The 17016-nt window shown below is 44.5% G+C and overlaps 1 protein-coding gene across 4 annotated transcripts in view; it reads right to left on the bottom strand.

Moving 5' to 3' along the window:
• Positions 1 to 908: 908 nt before the first annotated feature.
• Positions 909 to 17016, bottom strand: part of AUTS2 (activator of transcription and developmental regulator AUTS2) — a 734101-nt gene continuing 717993 nt past the window's right edge. For 3 of the 4 annotated variants that reach the window (XM_088657874.1, XM_060283030.2, XM_088657875.1), the window contains exons 14-19: positions 15175 to 15246; positions 14468 to 14609; positions 13275 to 13352; positions 11413 to 11496; positions 6793 to 7015; positions 909 to 5265 (exon numbers count right to left, since the gene is read on the bottom strand). In XM_088657874.1, the coding sequence (XP_088514000.1) occupies positions 4026 to 5265; positions 6793 to 7015; positions 11413 to 11496; positions 13275 to 13352; positions 14468 to 14609; positions 15175 to 15246 (1839 nt within the window). In that variant the 3' untranslated portion in view covers positions 909 to 4025. The remainder of the gene's footprint in view (positions 5266 to 6792; positions 7016 to 11412; positions 11497 to 13274; positions 13353 to 14467; positions 14610 to 15174; positions 15247 to 17016) is intronic. The other variant, XM_088657876.1, reaches the window with a different exon arrangement.

The raw sequence follows: 17016 nt of genomic DNA, 5'->3' as shown, positions 1-17016 counted from the left end.
GCGCCACCTTCTCCAGAGGATTGAGAGGGCCCACTCAACATCGTGACATAGCACACGGGGGCCCTATGAACATTGAGGAACCGGCAACCTTGGCTAGGTCTGTTTATGTCGGAGATCAAAGAGAGACAGCAGGAATGCATGAAGCAATCACTTACCAAACTGGCGGCTACTCTGATGAATGTGACGTTTCCTCAGCATCACCAAAGCTTGAGATGAAAATGGAGAATTGATTAAAAAAACCACTCACCCGGAATATAAGCATGTGCTATGAAAACAAGAGTACGGCAGCCATTTGTTCCATTTCCCCATTCTTCCACGGTTTGCTTTCACATTATATTTGGGCTGTCACACAGCGATTGAAGCTACTTCCGGAAATCTAGCACGATACATTGGAAGTTTGGCACTCGCTTCCACGTCGAGTTGATTCTGGAAATAGTTCGTTGGCAGCCCCATTCACTTGGGAAATCACAGGAGTGAAGTGGAGGGGAGTGCTCTGCCAGCAGACAATTCTTTCCTGCCGTTTTCATGGCTGACTTATTGGGGAATGCCTGTGTGGAAGGGATGGGCAAGTAGCAACATTGCCTACCGATGTTCAGGGTTTTGACACGCCACACGCACTGGAGCGAAAGACATTGAAGCATGACATGCCGGTATATTAGTCAAGAAGCCCGTTCCACAACACAACAGGTATTGCAGAGTGAAAGGAATGTTAGAAAACAACTATTCCCCATTCTAGCAGGAGTGGGAGACTTCACTTCTGTTGATGGTCACATTTTGGCAGGAGCTGCCTACTGGGAGTGGGCGGAGCCACAGCTGGGAATGGGTGGAGTCAGTAGATCCTATGGGCTCCCACCAACCTTTCTAGGCCTCCTCTTGAGGGTCACTCCAAACAAAGAAGCGCCTACCAGTTTAGTTCACATTTTTTAATAACATGGCACAGATTTACATTACACAAGTCTTCGCTCATGAGGGAACATGCTGTGGATTGAATGTCGCTTCAGGGTTTTTTTGTATTTTTTGTTTCCTTTTCACATAGGATCTAGAAAGGACTTTATTACATACAGGAGAAACAGCAAAAAGATTTGTATATAACAATTTCTTTACAATACTGAAAGCTATCACTACAGTGCCAGTGTACATCCCCCCGCCCCAGGATTTTCTTACGTCTTTTTTTTTGTCCGTTTTGTCTTGTTCTTTATAAAACACTGCACAACATCTGGAGTTCACAAAAATCTGAAGTTTACAACTAAAACTTTTTTAGTTGACTACTAAAATAGAATTCTGATCATTAGAAACAGCTGTCTGTAATTAGACTTCTCTTTTTCTTTTTTGTCAAACAGGAAAACAACTTGAGATACCACTTTAATACACTAGAAGACCAATGGAACTATTTTTTTTTATTCCATACATATATTTTTTTTTTACAGTCCAGTAGTAGACAAGATATTGTAAGCTTCCTGATAAAGTCATATTCTCTCCAAATTATTTCGAAACAGAACACAACGTAAAAAATAAAACTTATGAAAACAGAGGTTTTCAAAAAGGCTAAAACAATTTCCATTCTTTAAAATTAATATATATATTTATCTTTTATCTTGTGATTCCATTGCCACTGTGGTTAGAACATGCTGAGCTAATGGCAGAAATTACAACCAAAAAATTAAAAAATTAAAAAAATGAAATGAGTAAACTAATCCAATAATTGATTGTGCAAGAAAGAAGAATCAACATACAGTGCAATTGTTTCTGAAAAGCCACTGCAATCCATACAGGCCTACTCAGAAGTGAGTCCCATTGAATTCAATGGGGTGGACTCCCATGTAAGCATATATATCATTGCAGCCTAAATGTCTTGTTTAATAAAGCAGATTTCTGCTGACCAGGGAAAATGGGAAGAGAGGAAATATGCACCCAACCCTAAACAAGAGGCATGAATGGCTGCCCCCCCTCAGTCCCCACAACACCAATGAAATCCAGAATAACCAGACATTTCCAAGAAGAGCTGCGTTAAAAATTATATTGTGCATATCCCTAGAAGCGGCAGGTTCATAACACCCTGCATTTAGAAATAAATTGGATCAATGCCTGTTTATGGCCTGCCACTCTGCAGAATAAGCCCACGAGCTTCCAGAAGTAAAGGTAAGTATCTCTATAACAAAAGGAAACAAGAACACATTAGTTCCATTGTTTATTTTCTTTACAGCCTGTTCCTGGGACACTGTTAAAACCAGGGCTTTTTATGGGGGGAACTCACAGGAACTCAGTTCCAGCACCTCTCAAGTGGGTGCCACTGCCATTCTAAGAGAATGAGGGAGGTGTTCATGGTGAGTTACGGCACCTCTTTTTCTAGAAAAAATAGCATTGGTTAAAACCATCACATTTTGGGGAGCAAGATCCAATGTGGGTGTGCTTTGTCATCACTATAGTCTAGGTGCGGCTAATATCAGAAAATGGATGGAGTCACCAGGACAAGGCCCAATATCTTGGGGCAACTGAGACATCTATTTCCTATTCCCTCTGTCTCAACGCTCTTTCAAGTTCAACTGGGGTGGTTAAGAAGTACACCCCCTCCCTTGCGCAGCAACTCATGAGTTGCTCAGCAATTTAGCACCTTTGGGAAATGGCTTCATCCATCTGGCAGGCAGGAAAGAGCAGGCGGTGATTAGAAACCAGCCAGTGGGATATACAGGTAGTGACTGCTCAGCACCACTCTATGAGGTCAAATGCCTCATTTGCTGAATGGAGTTATGTTAGACCCAGAGTTATGGCAACCCTATAGTTGGACCAAAAATTTGAAGGTGACATCAGGGACTGGAGGAGTTGCCCACTGGCCTCAATTAAGAGATCACTGCACATATAGCTGAGCCATGATGTAGCACCCTTACACAAGCAGGCACCATCATTTTTGAGACTTCCCAGGCAAGATATGGGGCATTAGCGAAAGAGAAAAAAAATGTAAAAACATGGACAGAAATTGGGTTTTGGCTCTTGGAGACATGAGTTCAGGCCTGGCCTGGCTAAGGATTCTTCATTAAGTTGCTTTGAGCAAGTCCTTGCCTCAGACTCAAGTTCCTGATTTGCAAAACGTGAGCCCTAGTAACCCGGTAGGGCTACAACAAGGAGGACGGACATGATCAAATACTGTACAACACTTTACTGAAAAGCACAAGACAAAAGTGGTAACAAGCAGCAGCAGCAGCAGCAGCAGCGGATACTAAAGTTCTGTTTGCTGAAGTTTGGATGGCTTACTTTTTTCATTAAAAAAAAAAAAGGTGGCAAGCAGGTGAGAAAAGTTATGTTCAGGGAAAGTATGACTTCTAAGTGGGTGGTTGAGTTTGTTGACAAGGCTCCTTTGAGTTTAAAAGAGGCTTTTGTGAAAAAGCCCTAGAATTCATTGCATAGCTGAAGGGATTTAGCTGTCTTATAACAATAGAAGTGCTGCAGGCAACTCAGCAGTGGCCTTGCACGCCGTTAAAAGTCTGCAAAGAGCACAGTTTAAGAAGTATTAATGTATTATGTTACTTAGCTTTCTTTCTATTTACATATTTACAAAGTAAAGCTTTCATCTTACCCATTTTGCATAAATGACCCATCAACCCATGAAGTAATATGGGGGGGGGAGGAAACATCTCGCAGGGAAAAGAAAGATCTACAGTTTTCTTCATTTTAGCATGGGGGGGGGGAGAGAAAAAAGAGAGAGCACTTTGCTCCTTTAGAGCCAAGATACTGACTTGCAGCATCTTACTCCTGCTGGGGGTGGGGGTTCAAAACAATAGAAAAGAATTAGGGGGCATAAAGAAAATGCATCAGCGCTTTTGTCTAAAGTTTCTGAAAACATATAATATACAACCCATCATCATCATCATCATCATTTTTTTAAAAAAACAACAAATATATTTGCACAATGGAGTCTATATATTTTTATACAGTTGGGTCATAACCAAAGTCTACATTTGTTGAGTAAGAAGATCTGCACTGACATTCCATTTAACAAAATGTCCTCCCCTGGTCTGATTCTGTTTGCCTTATCGTGCTTCTATGTCCTTGAGCGTGTGCGAGGGTGGCCTCTCCCGCATTTCTGATGACAAAGGGGTAGTCCTGCGTGGGGAGCTAGGTCTAGGTCCCAGGGTAGAAATGAGAGGGGGAGGGGCACTTAGAGCCGCCGTCGGGGGGCTTTTATTGAGGATCCCATTCTGAAGTCCTGAGGAGGGGCTGACCCTGGGATAGTGCATGCTTGGAAGTCCTGGGGTGATTAAGCTAGGGTGAGGCAAGTGGCCGTCCAGAGCTGCATGGTGAACAGAGTGGAGCCGTACGTGCTCATAGTCCTCTCTGAGCATGTGCAACCTCTCCCTCTCGTCCAGGTGGGCCCCCCTCTCATGCTCACGGCGAGGGTCGACCGAAAGTGGGTGGTGGTGATGGTGGCTGTAGTCATGTGGCTCTCTGTCCCTGAACGACCTCTCTGCGTCATATAACCTCGGTGCAGAAAGACGGTGCAACGGGTCATTCCTCAGGAGAAACTCTCTGCCCAAAGGGTCTCTCCGGTGGATATCCAAGTCTCGGTAGGGATCTCTCAACGGATCCCTCATTGGGTCCCAATGGAAGGAAGGGTAAGGGAATCGTTCGCTGCCTGGAATCGGGCTGATCCCCATAAAAGGTGTCATCATGCGAGTCCTGTCCAGACCGCTGATAGTGTTCATGGGGTGGATGCCGGTGACACCCACAGACATGGGCATTGACACCAAAGGGCCTGGATGAACATTGGAGGTGGACATTGGTGGTGGTGGTGGTGGTTCAGACGGCCTGTGTGTCTGTGGTGCTTCAGGTGGGATGTCATGATCCTCCTTCCTTTCCTCCTTCACTTTAACTTCGCTGGATTTCTTCAGACTCTCATACGCAGGCTCACTCTTTTTCTCAGCATCTCGGCTAGAGGTGCTGTTAGGTCTGGTGTTCTCCACAACAGCAGGCCTGGTATAGGGTGAAGGTACCCGAGATGATTGCTTAGACTCTTCCAGTGGTCTGCTCTCATGGGTTAGACCTTCTTTTTCTGAAATATAGTTGTCCTTTGCCTTGTGCTCATCAACGTTAACATCTTTCCGAGGTTCGGACTGATCCCTCTCGCGCTCTTTGGGTTTCTCTTTTTCCCGTATCTCTGGGTTCAGGTGGTTCCTTATCTGCTCAGCTGAGCTACGGCCATGTCCAAGGGAGCTCACAGAATGGACAGGTGCAGGAGAAGGATGGCTGGAGTGTCTTTTCTCTATACTCTCCCTAGATGAAGGAAAGCACAACAGTTATCTGTTGTAGGACACTACAGAAAGTAGAGGTCTAAACCCAAAGCTTGCAACTCATTGCTCAAAAGCATACACCAGGTGTGGAGAGCCTTTGGCCCTCCAGGTATTGCTGAACTACAACTTCCATCATCCATGGCCATTGGCCATGCTTGCTAGGGCTGATGCGAGCTATAGCTCAGCAACATCTGAAGAATCAATTGTCACCACACCTACTATACACTGAAGTCTCTTTAATTTCAGTAGAGTTGACAACTCAGAAGTTCAAATGAGTTACAGTGAGTTAGGATGGCAACACACACTTTGTTGTGTCCCAGGACAACAACAATATTTTCTATAAGAAGGGCCCTATTGTGTAAGATGAAATTTCTATCTAGTCCAGGATCCTGTTTTCAAAAGTATCCAGCCAGATACTTTCTCACAAGTTCAACCGGCAGGTGTCAACCATCTGACATGTCTCCCAGTAACAGGTTTTCAGTGGGACACTAACTGAACATAGAAAGCTGCCTTTCAACTGAGCCATACAGTGGGTCCATTTATCCCAGTATTGTCTACACAATGACTGCAAAAAGCTCTCCAGGCTTTCAGATAGGGTGTCTTTCTCAGTGGAGATGCTAGAGACTGAACTTGGGACATTTTACATGCAAAGCAGATGCTCTACAAATGAGTTGTAGTCATATATCTATCATCTATATCTCTCTATCTCTCTATCTCTCTATCTATCTATCTACCTATCTATCTATCTACCTATCATCTATCTATCTATCTATCTATCTATCTATCTATCTATCTATCTATCTATATCTATCTATCTATCTATCTATCTATCTATCTATCTATCTATCTATCTATCTATCATCTATCTATCTATCATCTATCTATCTACTAACTAACTAACTCTATCATCTATCATCTCCTACCTTTTCCCACCACCCCAGGAGATAATAGATAAAAGTAATTAAACTATAATGGAATTAAAACAATGCCAAATCAAATATATTAAAAAGCAGATAGTATAATTTAAAAAAAAGAAGTTGGTTCTCTAAAGCCTCAAAAAAGCCTAAAGGAACAGCCTTCATCTACAACAAGCAGCAGCCACTGAGAAGGCCCTCTCCTGCATCTCTATAAAACATGCCCATGCGAGAGGTGATGATGAAAGAATGGCAGTATCACCACCTGGGCTGGTTATAAGTAGATGGGCAGGCAGGTTGGAGCTGGCTCAGAGCAGACTGAGCTTGTTGGGACAGTGCCCTATTTGCCCTCTTGGACCAGCCTCTACTGATCCAGAGTTTTCTTGCAGAGCCTGCCAATCAAGGGGGCCAATACTATGGCTGCAGTTCCGTTCTATGTCTGAAGAGGGCTCTGCAGCCAGTCAGCGTGGCCGATGATTAGGGAGCCCAACAACTTCTGGCAAGACCTGGTAGCTGCATAAGTAGGAATGACAAGCCTCTTGGCTCCTTGCCCCGGCGTTGCGCTCAACGATGCTCAGAAAAGTGTTCTTTCATACCTGTCTTTGTCATCTTTACTAAGAGAAGAGTCTCCTTTATCTACATCTCTATCCCGCTCATGAGCTGCAGCAGACGAACTGCGTTCCAGCTCACCTGGCTTGAGCCAGGGCGGAGGGGTCGGGAACGAAGGAGGAGTTCGGTGCAGGCGGTTCCAGGGCTCGTGTGGGTTGCTAAAGCTCTGCATACTGGGGCAATCCTTGTGGCCGAACATAGTGTTGGGCGCTGAAATGGTGAAGGGGGGAAAGAAAAGAAAAAAGAAGAAGCGATATGCTCAGTCGATGGTACTTACCAATCAAACCCAAGCTTTTTTAATTTTTTTACAGCACTCAGAGTTTAAAATGAATACATATATTGGGGAGCTGGAAAAAGGAAAGGAGATTAACAGATAAGCATTAGCATTGGGTAATCCTCACATTCGGAAGGCAACTAGCCAGTCAATCTTATTTGTGCATTATGCATCCGTGAAAGAGACTGCCTTTTTGAGGGTGGCACATCAGCTTTGGAATACCCTGACCCAGGTGGCACTGTGGTTAAACCACTGAGCCTAGGGCTTGCTGATCAGAAGGTCGGCAGTTCGAATCCCTGTGACGGGGTGAGCTCCCGTTGCTTGGTCCCAGCTCCTGCCGACCTAGCAGTTTGAAAGCACGTCAAAATGCAAGTACTGTAGATAAATAGGAACCGCTACAGCGGGAAGGTAAACGGCGTTTCCATGTGCTGCTCTGGTTTGGCAGAAGCGGCTTTGTCATGCTGGCCACATGACCTGGAAGCTATACGCCGGCTCCCTCGGCCAATAATGCGAGATGAGCGTGCAACCCCAGAGTCGGTCATGACTGGACCTAATGGTCAGGGGTCCCTTTACCTTTACCTTTAACCCTGAAGGAGGTAAGATGGGTATTGGCCCTGTATCCATTCTGGATGCCTTATTTGCCCAGTATTTGAAATGATACTCCATCATATTGGCTAGTTGGGTCGTCTCGGTCTTCAGATTTCATACTGGGTTGTACCTAATCAAGTTCTACTCAGACCCACAGGACTTAATTGACTTGAAGCTAGTCATGTCCATTAATTCCACTGGGACTGGACAAGTGAATACCAGCAATTTTTTGCTCTTCTTGGAATTCTCTGACATCCTCACTTACTAGTCATTTTAGACTCACAGCTGTCCATGGAGGCACAGGTCAACTCCGTGTCCAGGGCAGCTGTTTATCAGCTCCATCTGGTACGCAGGCTGAGTCCTTACCTGGCCAGTGACTGTCTCTCCAGAGTGGTGCATGCTCTAGTTATCTCTCGCTTGGACTACTGCAATGCGCTCTACGTGGGGCTACCTTTGAAGGTGACCCGGAAACTACAACTAATCCAGAATGCGGCAGCTAGACTGGTGACTGGGAGCGGCCGCCGAGATCACATAACACCGGTCCTAAAAGACCTACATTGGCTCCCAGTACGTTTCCGAGCACAATTCAAAGTGTTGGTGTTGACCTTTAAAGCCCTAAATGGCCTCGGTCCGGTATACCTGAAGGAGCGTCTCCACCCCCATCGTTCTGCCCGTACACTGAGGTCCAGCTCCGAGGGCCTTCTGGCGGTTCCCTCATTACGAGAAGCCAAGTTACAGGGAACCAGGCAGAGGGCCTTCTCGGCAGTGGCACCCACCCTGTGGAATGCCCTCCCACTAGAGGTCAAAGAGAACAATTACCAGACCTTTAGAAGGCATCTCAAGGCAGCCCTGTTTAGGGAAGCTTTTAATGTTTGATGGATTTCTGTATTTTAGAATTTCTGTTTTTTTGGAAGCCGCCCAGAGTGGCTGGGGGAACCCGGCCAGATGGGCGGGGTATAAATAATAAATTATTATTATTATTATTATTATTATTATTATTATTATTATTATTATTATTATTACTAGTGACACAAATACTGGAAACCAAAGATGGCCTCTGATAATTTGGTACAGTTGGAATATTTGGGGTGTATTCAGAATCACAGAATTGTAGAGTTGGAAGGGACCATGAAGATCATCTCGTCCAACCTCCTGCAGTGCAGGAATCTTTCACCCACCCAACATAGGGCTTGAACCCATGGCCCTGAGATTAAGAGTCTCATGCTCTACCAGCTGAGCTATCTCAACTAACTTCTGCTCCACTGAAATGAATGGAGCTAGGTTAGTCGTTAATTTCAATGGTTCTGCTCTGTTGTATGAGTTGCAGTGGACACAGCCAAGTCAACTAAGTTTCATTCGGAGTAGATCCAAGTTAGCAATACTCAGTATTTTCAATGGGTCTACTCTGAGTTGGATTAACATTGGCTAGAACCCTGCTATGTTTTAAACCACTTATACTGTGGCTTTTCTGTTCACAGCAAGCAGCTGACACAACTAGAGAAAACCAAAGGAATAAATACATTAAGAAATAAGCAAGCATAATGGTCATAAGGACACAAACACAGTAATACAAGGCAAAGGCCCATCAGGACAACAAAACAAAGCAAAGCAAAGCAAAACAAAACAAAACAAGGCAGTGGAAAACTAGGAACAAGATTGGGCCAGACATGGCTTCCCCCAAGGAAAACTGGGAATTGTAGTCTATTACGGGTGCTGATAGCTGTTAAGAGACCTCTACAGTCATACCTCATGTTACAAATGCTGCGGGTTGCGTACGACACAGGATACGTACGCGCCAAACCCGGAAGTACCGAAACGGTTACTTCCGGGTTCGGCGGTTTGCGCATGCGCAGACGTGACGAATGACATCATGCACAGAAGCGACGAATCATGCCGTGCACATGCAGAGACGTGGCACTTCATGTTGCATACTGCTCATGTTGCGTACGGGGCTTTGGAATGGATCCCGTATGCAACATGAGGTACCACTGTATTCCCTTCATAGAGCTACAATTTCCAGAATGGTTGAAAATCACTCCCCTTTCCTAGGGAACTCTGGGAAATACAGTTCTGTGGGGGGAATAGGAGTCTCCTAACAACTCTCAGCATGCTTAACAGACTAAAGTTCCCATGATATTTTTTTTGGGGGGGGGGACTATGGTTGATTCAAGTGGTATGATACTGCTTGAAATGTGTAGTGCAGATGGGGCCTTGTATAAACCCAAATCCAGAGTCTCTTCAGAGCTGAAGATGAGCCAATTTAATTTAATTTAATTCCTTGATTTTGGGTTCTTTCAGCTAGCTGTTTCTTTTGCCCACACTGTATCCAAGACCCATGTGGTCAACCACTTGCTAGAATTTGTTTTCCAACTCAAGGGAGTAGGCCTACACTGGAAACAACCCTCCAGTCTCCATCTCATAATTTTCAGAAACTTGAAAGCCCATTTTTTCAAAAGTTGTGGATTTCTCTGTTGGTTAGTGTGATTTGCAAGCAAATCCCGTTGTATAAAAGCCCTTTTAAATATGACCACTTTTTTACTTTTAGTAGCTTGAGAACGTACCAGAACTTTCCACGATTTACAAAACATTCATAAAAGCAGGAGTGCTATATATGCTATATTACTTGAACCTTTATATTTTGGGGACCGGGGATGTAGGTGAAATTTGACTAGATCAGGCCTGAAAACAAGATATAACAGCTCACCAAAAATAATCCAAGAGCATCCAAAGTCCACAAATTCTTCTCCAGAATGGGATTACCCCTTCTTTGAAAAAATCGCCCTTTGGTAGACTGGGGTTGGCATGCAAAACTGAGTGAGGTGTATATCTTAGATCAGAATAGCTTGGCCTCAGTTGTTTTCCTGGGCTACTTCAATGCACTCTACTTGGGGCTGTCCTTGAAGTCAGTGAGTCAACTCTGAGTAGGCCTTGGTTGGACTCAACTGTGCATTTCAATGTCTGAAAAGAGCCTGCCTTGGGTAACGTCTCTTCTGAAAATTCTCTTTATGGTGAGTTTTCTTTAAATAAACAAACCCAGCCCACCCCTGTTAACATTTAGTACAACTCACCATGTGAATTGGGGACCACTGCTTGCCAACACTATTGATGAAGGGATTCCATGGTATGATGGCTCCCCCCAATGCACAGGGTGAGTTCTTTTAAATTTTATGACTCTCATGTGTATATCCAGTTTCAGTTATTATTATTATTGTTGTTATATAAGCAATACGACTTGGGATTTCACTACTTCAGACTGCAGGCAAGGCATCACAACAATGAATGCTCCTTGCATACAGAAGGCTAGTATATCAAGTGAAAGGACAACATGCTGGTTTTCTATGTGCAGGGGACTTTTTGCGTATGTGTACAGGAGCATGCATGCATGTTGAGCCCTCCACATACAGTCTGAAGTGCTGCAGGAGTGAGGAACCTGTGTCCCTCTATAACTTCTCGGACTCCCAACTCCTACCAGCTCACCCAGCATGGTCAAGAGATTGGTCAAGGATGTTGGGAGTCCAGCGCTGCCTGCAGGGCCATTAAGATCCTCATACCTGCCCTAGACTCAGGTTCTCCATACCTGTGAGAACTAGGCCACAGAAGAGGGTTTCAGGAGGCCCAAGGGGTTTTGAGAAACAAAGGCAGTCCTCTCTTTTTTTTTGGGGGGGGGGACACCAATTGGCCATGGTTTAGCATCCTTGATGACAATGCAAACCAAACACAGCCACAGCTAGGAGAATTTACTCACTAACGGCAGGGTTCCCGAGTCCCCCGAAGGCATTGCCGCTCACGGCTGCAAGGCTGGTGAACGTCGTGGGCCGATTAAATGTCTCTGAAACCAAATGGAAAGAGACTAATGGGAAGGGCGTTACCTATGATGGAGCATTTATGGCTAGATGTGCGTTACAAAAAAACAACAACCCAGGCTTCCTCAACCTCGGCCCTCCAGATGTTTTGAGACTACAATTCCCATCATCCCTGACCACTGGTCCTGCTAGCCAGGGATCATGGGAGTTCTAGGCCAAAAACATCTGAAGGGCCGAGGTTGAGGAAGCCTGATCTATCCAATGCTAGCTTGACTCAAGAATAGACCCACTGACATGTATGTCATTGGGTCTATTCCAAGTAAAATTTAGGTGGATACAGTATTCTTCCCAGGGTCACCCACGGATAATTTGGGTAGGTGATTCCTTTAGGGTGGATGCTAAATTTTCATCCCAGTGTCCTGCCTCATGACCCCCAATATAAGAAAGAAGTGGCTTCTCCCCATTTCCACCCAATATTGTCTCATAATGCTTATATCCCTTGAGCTCCACTCTGCTTGTTTCCCAGTAGGAACTGCAGATTTTGAAATGTCAAAAGTGGAATATGTGTGTGCACTCTCACTAAATAGCAAAGGCCTCGTTCACACATAACAAGAAGCTACAGTCAGGAATAAACCCGGGGGCAGTATCCAATGCTCTCATTCCATTAGCACAAGGACTTACTCTTGCACAACAGAACCTTCTTCTCTCTCCTCCTCCACATACATGCTCCCAAAAATCTCTTTCAGCCCTTATTACAGAGCAGGGGGAGGAAGGGGGGATTCCAGGGATCGTTTAAACCAGGCAAAGGTTTATTTTGATTCAACTGGCAAAACTCAGGATTTTTTTCTTCCCCAAAGAGGGCAACTGTAGTCCCACAGGGAACCTTTGGCCTTTCAGATTTGATTTTTTAAAAAATTATTAAAAAAATGATTTCCTCCCATCTGCCTCTTTTCTCCCGCTGGGTATTTCCCCCTGCTCTTTTGGCGCCTTTTTTTAAAGTGCATTTTGTTTCACTCCCTTATTTAAGGTGCTGCCCAAATGACTGTGAATTGAAGAACGATGTGAAAATAATATAAATATAATAGCACTCCTGAATATGTGAATGTCGCTAGATGCCCCCGCCCCCATGAAGTGTACCTGCAGGGCTGAAATGCAGAAGACAAAGCAGAATTTCCAGGACTAGGATTGCAGGGAAATAGCTGGACACTCAGGCAAATTTCCTAATTATAAGAGCTGCAGTGGTACCTCTGGTTAAGAACTTAATTCGTTCCGGAGGTCCGTTCTTAACCTGAAACTGTTCTTAACCTCAGGTACCACCCCATTAGCTAATGGGGCCTCCCACTGCCGCCACACGATTACTGTTCTCATCCTGAAGCAAAGTTCTTAACTTTGTTAGCAGAGTCTGTAACCTGAAGCGTCTGTAACCTGAAGCGTCAGATTGATAAACCACTTTGGGAGTTGTAGCTCTGTGAAGGGAATAAGCGTCTCCTAACGGCTCTCAGCACCCTTAAACTACAGCTCCCGGGTTTCTTTGGGGGGGGGGGAATGCATGCCTGTTTAAAGTGGTATGATGCTGCTTCAAATATATAGTGCAGGTGGGGTCTTAGAGGGAGCCCATGTTGTGGCGTCCTGATGCACTCTGGCTCCCTTTGGTCCCAGTCGGCATAGCTAATGTGCAGCAACATCCGGAGGGCATCGTGTTGGCTCCTTCTGCACTAAATCATGTAAAAAATGCTCTCAAGGGTTATGGGCCCATTGGCACAGTTGCTTGGCAGCTCATTACAAGTTGGTAATGCCTACTTACCTAAATGAGCAGCAGGGTTGAGGAAGTTGCTGTGATGGGGGTGAGGGCCAAAAGGGGGTCCGGCTGGGTGGGCAGCACCTATCAGGACAAATTCAAAAGCAAAAATAAAACAACACTTGAATAGTGGGTTCAGAGAAGATACACAGCGCCAACGCATCACATTGCTGCAAGAAGGTCCTACCTTCTAGAACTGAGGGGTATACTGTATATCAAGACCTTTCCTTGTAGCCCAGTAAACAGTCTGATGAAAAATTGCTGACGAACGTGTTTATTTTCACTGGACGTTATACATGGGTGTTGCTGGCAAAACTAGGATTGCATTCCAAATTTGGGTGACCCAGATGCTGTGTTGGTCTTCTCACCTGATCCCATGCAGATGTATCATTAGGACACTTCTAGCATATCTCTCTACAGGAGGCTTTTGAGAGACTCCCTTGCTGGAAGTATTTAAGCAGAGGCTGGACTGCCCTCTGCCAGGGATGCTACAGTCGCATTGCACGTTGTAGATCCTGGGACAACCAGCTTTAAAGCCATGATTATGCACGGTTCTGAAATTGCATGGGGAGTCTGCACAAGTCTGGAAGGCTCCTTGCAGCAGACCTTCAGCTCCCCACACGTAGAGGGTGGTGAGGCTAGGCAGAAAGGGTGTGACTAAGGGTGTGGGCCCACTCCCACCCACACTTGATTCCAATTGGAAGTGGAGGGGAGCGGTGAATCACTGGAAAGATTTGCCTGTCCGGAGCTATCCAGGGTCCTGAAATTCCAGCCTGACCCTCCCTGCCACCTTCCTGACTAAGACAGCTTCTGGCATCCCCAGGGACTCATAACCGGGACAGATTATTCCTATGCATGTTTTTGGTTTTCCTTCAGAATTGCTCTGAGAAGACTGGCTTTACTTGCCTGTTCCTACCTTTAATTTCTTCACACAGCACATATGGAGTTTGCTCCCGAAGGAGGCAGTGACAACTACCAACTTGGACAGCTTTAAAATAGGAATAGACAAATTCATGGAGGACAAGACTAACAAAGGCTATGATGGCTATGTTCTGCCTCCACTGTAAAGGCAGCAATGCTTCTGAATACCAGTTGCTGGAAACTGTATGAGGGCAGAGGGCTCTTGTGATTGTCTTTGGCCTGATCCAGCAGGCTTGTACTATGTTCTTCAATAACGGATCAGTGATATGCATACTCACTGGCTGCAGAGAAGAGAGTGGAGGGCCGAGCTAAGTCATGGGGGTGGTGGATGGCCCCAAAGAGACTAGGACCTGGTGGCCGACTCAGGAATTCCGGTTTCAGGCCAAAATCCAGTTTGTGGGGATCTGATTGCATCTGTTTCTGTAATAGGAAAAGCAAACGGGAAACAAACCACAATCATGAACAAGACATTGGCCCAGCCCAGTGGAATGATCTGCCAACAGAGATTAAGCAGATAGCTTTGGTTTCAGTCTTGAAACATCTGCTGAAAACTTTTCTATGCCACCAGGTTTATGTGTGGAATTAAGAAAATATTGATGGGTAACAGTTGACCTTTGATTTTAATTTTTTACATGGCTTTTATTGTATGTATGTTTGTTGTAAACCGCCTTGATTTTTTTAAATAGTAGTATACAAATATTTTTTATAAATAAATCAGTAATGAGCAAAATACAGAGGAACATAAAGAGTTACCTTAGACCAAGTCAGACTACCTAACTCTGCTCTAACTAGCACTGGCTGTTGGGAAGCAAATGGTCTTCTCCATCATCTGCTATGTGATTTTTCTAAGTTGATATGCCACAAACTGAACATTGCGCCTTCTCTATACAAAACACATGCTCTGGCTGTGTAGCTTTGGCCCCTCCCCCTAAACATGCTCCTTTGTAATCCCTTAAGAAGGTTCCACTTGCCCAAAGGGACTCACCTTCACTTTCTGTTGATGATGGTATATTTGCCAAGCAATATGGACGTGCATAGCGCACCATTTTCCTGGTTTCTGTAAAAGAAGCAAAAACACAAGAGGCTATGAAAATGACACCACTTAGCCATAACAGTAAGATCTGAGCCTCTTCTCATTTAACAGTCATTACTTTTTACATTAAATGCCCTGCCTTTCTTCCATTATGAATCTTAAAATGGTAAAATGTAGGGTGCTCTCATGGTTGCCATCCAATCCAAGCCCTAGCCAGACCATGACCTGCTTTGCTTCAGTGGTGCTATGTCATACACCTTCAAAGCTGTGCACTGAGAAAATAATGAAACCGACTGAGCTGGTGAAGGAGACAATTCAGACATTAGAAGTGAGCATAGAGTGGTACTCTGCAAACCAGGAATGAGAAATCTGTATCCTCCAGCTGTTGTGGGATTCCAGCTCTCATTAGGTCCAGCTAGCAGTAGTCAATGAGGATGAGGATCAAAGTTCAACAACATCTGAAGTCCCACTGGTCTACAGTAGATCCCTGCTGTAAAGCTCCTACTGATTTACTGGTAAGTGGGAAAGTAGAATCTGGCTACCTAGTGAGATTAATTATATTATCTTTTCTTCTTTGCCGATCACTCATAGCCGAGTAAGATTGTCTTCCATAAACACAGTTTTCCAAGCGTGCCTTCCTCTTAGCACGTTTCTCCCTTGCGTCCTGAGTTTGAGTGTCTTCAAAGCCCATGACACCTTTGATAAAGGCTGTTCTCCAACTGGAGCGCTCACAAGCCAGTGTTTCCCAGTTGTCAGTGTTTATACTACTGTACATTTTTAAAGATTCGACTCTTTAAACCTCTTTTGTTGACCACCAGCATTACACTTTCCATTTTTAAGTTCGGAATAGAGTAGTTGCTTTGGAAGGCAATAATCAGGCATCCGCACAACATGACCAGTCCAACGAAGTTGATGCTGAAGAATCATTGCTTCAACACTGGTGATCTTTGCTTCTTCCAGTACACTGATATTAGTTTGTCTGTCTTCCCAAGTGATGTGTACATTTTTTCGGAAACACCGTTGATGGAATCATTCGAGGAGTTGGAGATGGAATTTATAAGTGGTCCATGTTTCACATACCAAACCAAGAAACACCAGGACAGGTTTGATTATATTATGCCCGTACACGACACAGTAAAAATTCACTTTCTCATGAGTCCGAATGCTGCATATGATTGGTGCTTCTATGGCTGCATTCACCTCATGTTTGTTTTATAGGAGGGAACCCTATCCTAAACAGTGTTGCACATACACTCAAGTCGAAGTCCCAGTGAGACAACTTTACTGTATCAATGTGGCAAATGTTGTTTGAATGCACACACTCCAAGTCTACAGTAGTTAAACATTTTGTTGTGGGGATGCAATAAGCACACTTTTATAAGGACTTGGCAAAAATGTGAATTTTGTGAATGGGGTGCCTCTGCACATTTCTGCCTTTTCCAGAAAGGTGACACATTCATGTTCCATATCCTGACATTGCAATTCTACTCAGTGTACCCTTGAGAAAAGCAAGCTCAAGTTCTCATAATCTTAGCTATGAGTCCTGGAAGACCTGCCTCCTGACTTGCAGGCCTTTTCCCACCTGGCCTGGGAGGGCAGATTCCTGACTGACTCCATCTACAAAAGCTGAGTCTGATGAACAGACCCTTTGGTTGGGGTATTGTTGGAAGGGGGTTGTTGCTGATATTGATATTAATTTTTTGCATCTTTAATCTCTAGATCTTATTGTGATTTATGTGGAAATGGTTCAATTTGACTGTGCATTTTTGGATGTTTTATTTATTATTTATGACT

Source organism: Zootoca vivipara, chromosome 14, assembly GCF_965207765.1.
Source record: "Zootoca vivipara chromosome 14, rZooViv2.hap1.1, whole genome shotgun sequence".
NCBI classification, from domain to species: domain Eukaryota; kingdom Metazoa; phylum Chordata; class Lepidosauria; order Squamata; family Lacertidae; genus Zootoca; species Zootoca vivipara.
The sequence above is the reverse complement of the archived record's forward strand: the minus strand, read 5'-3'. Positions and strand labels throughout refer to the sequence as shown.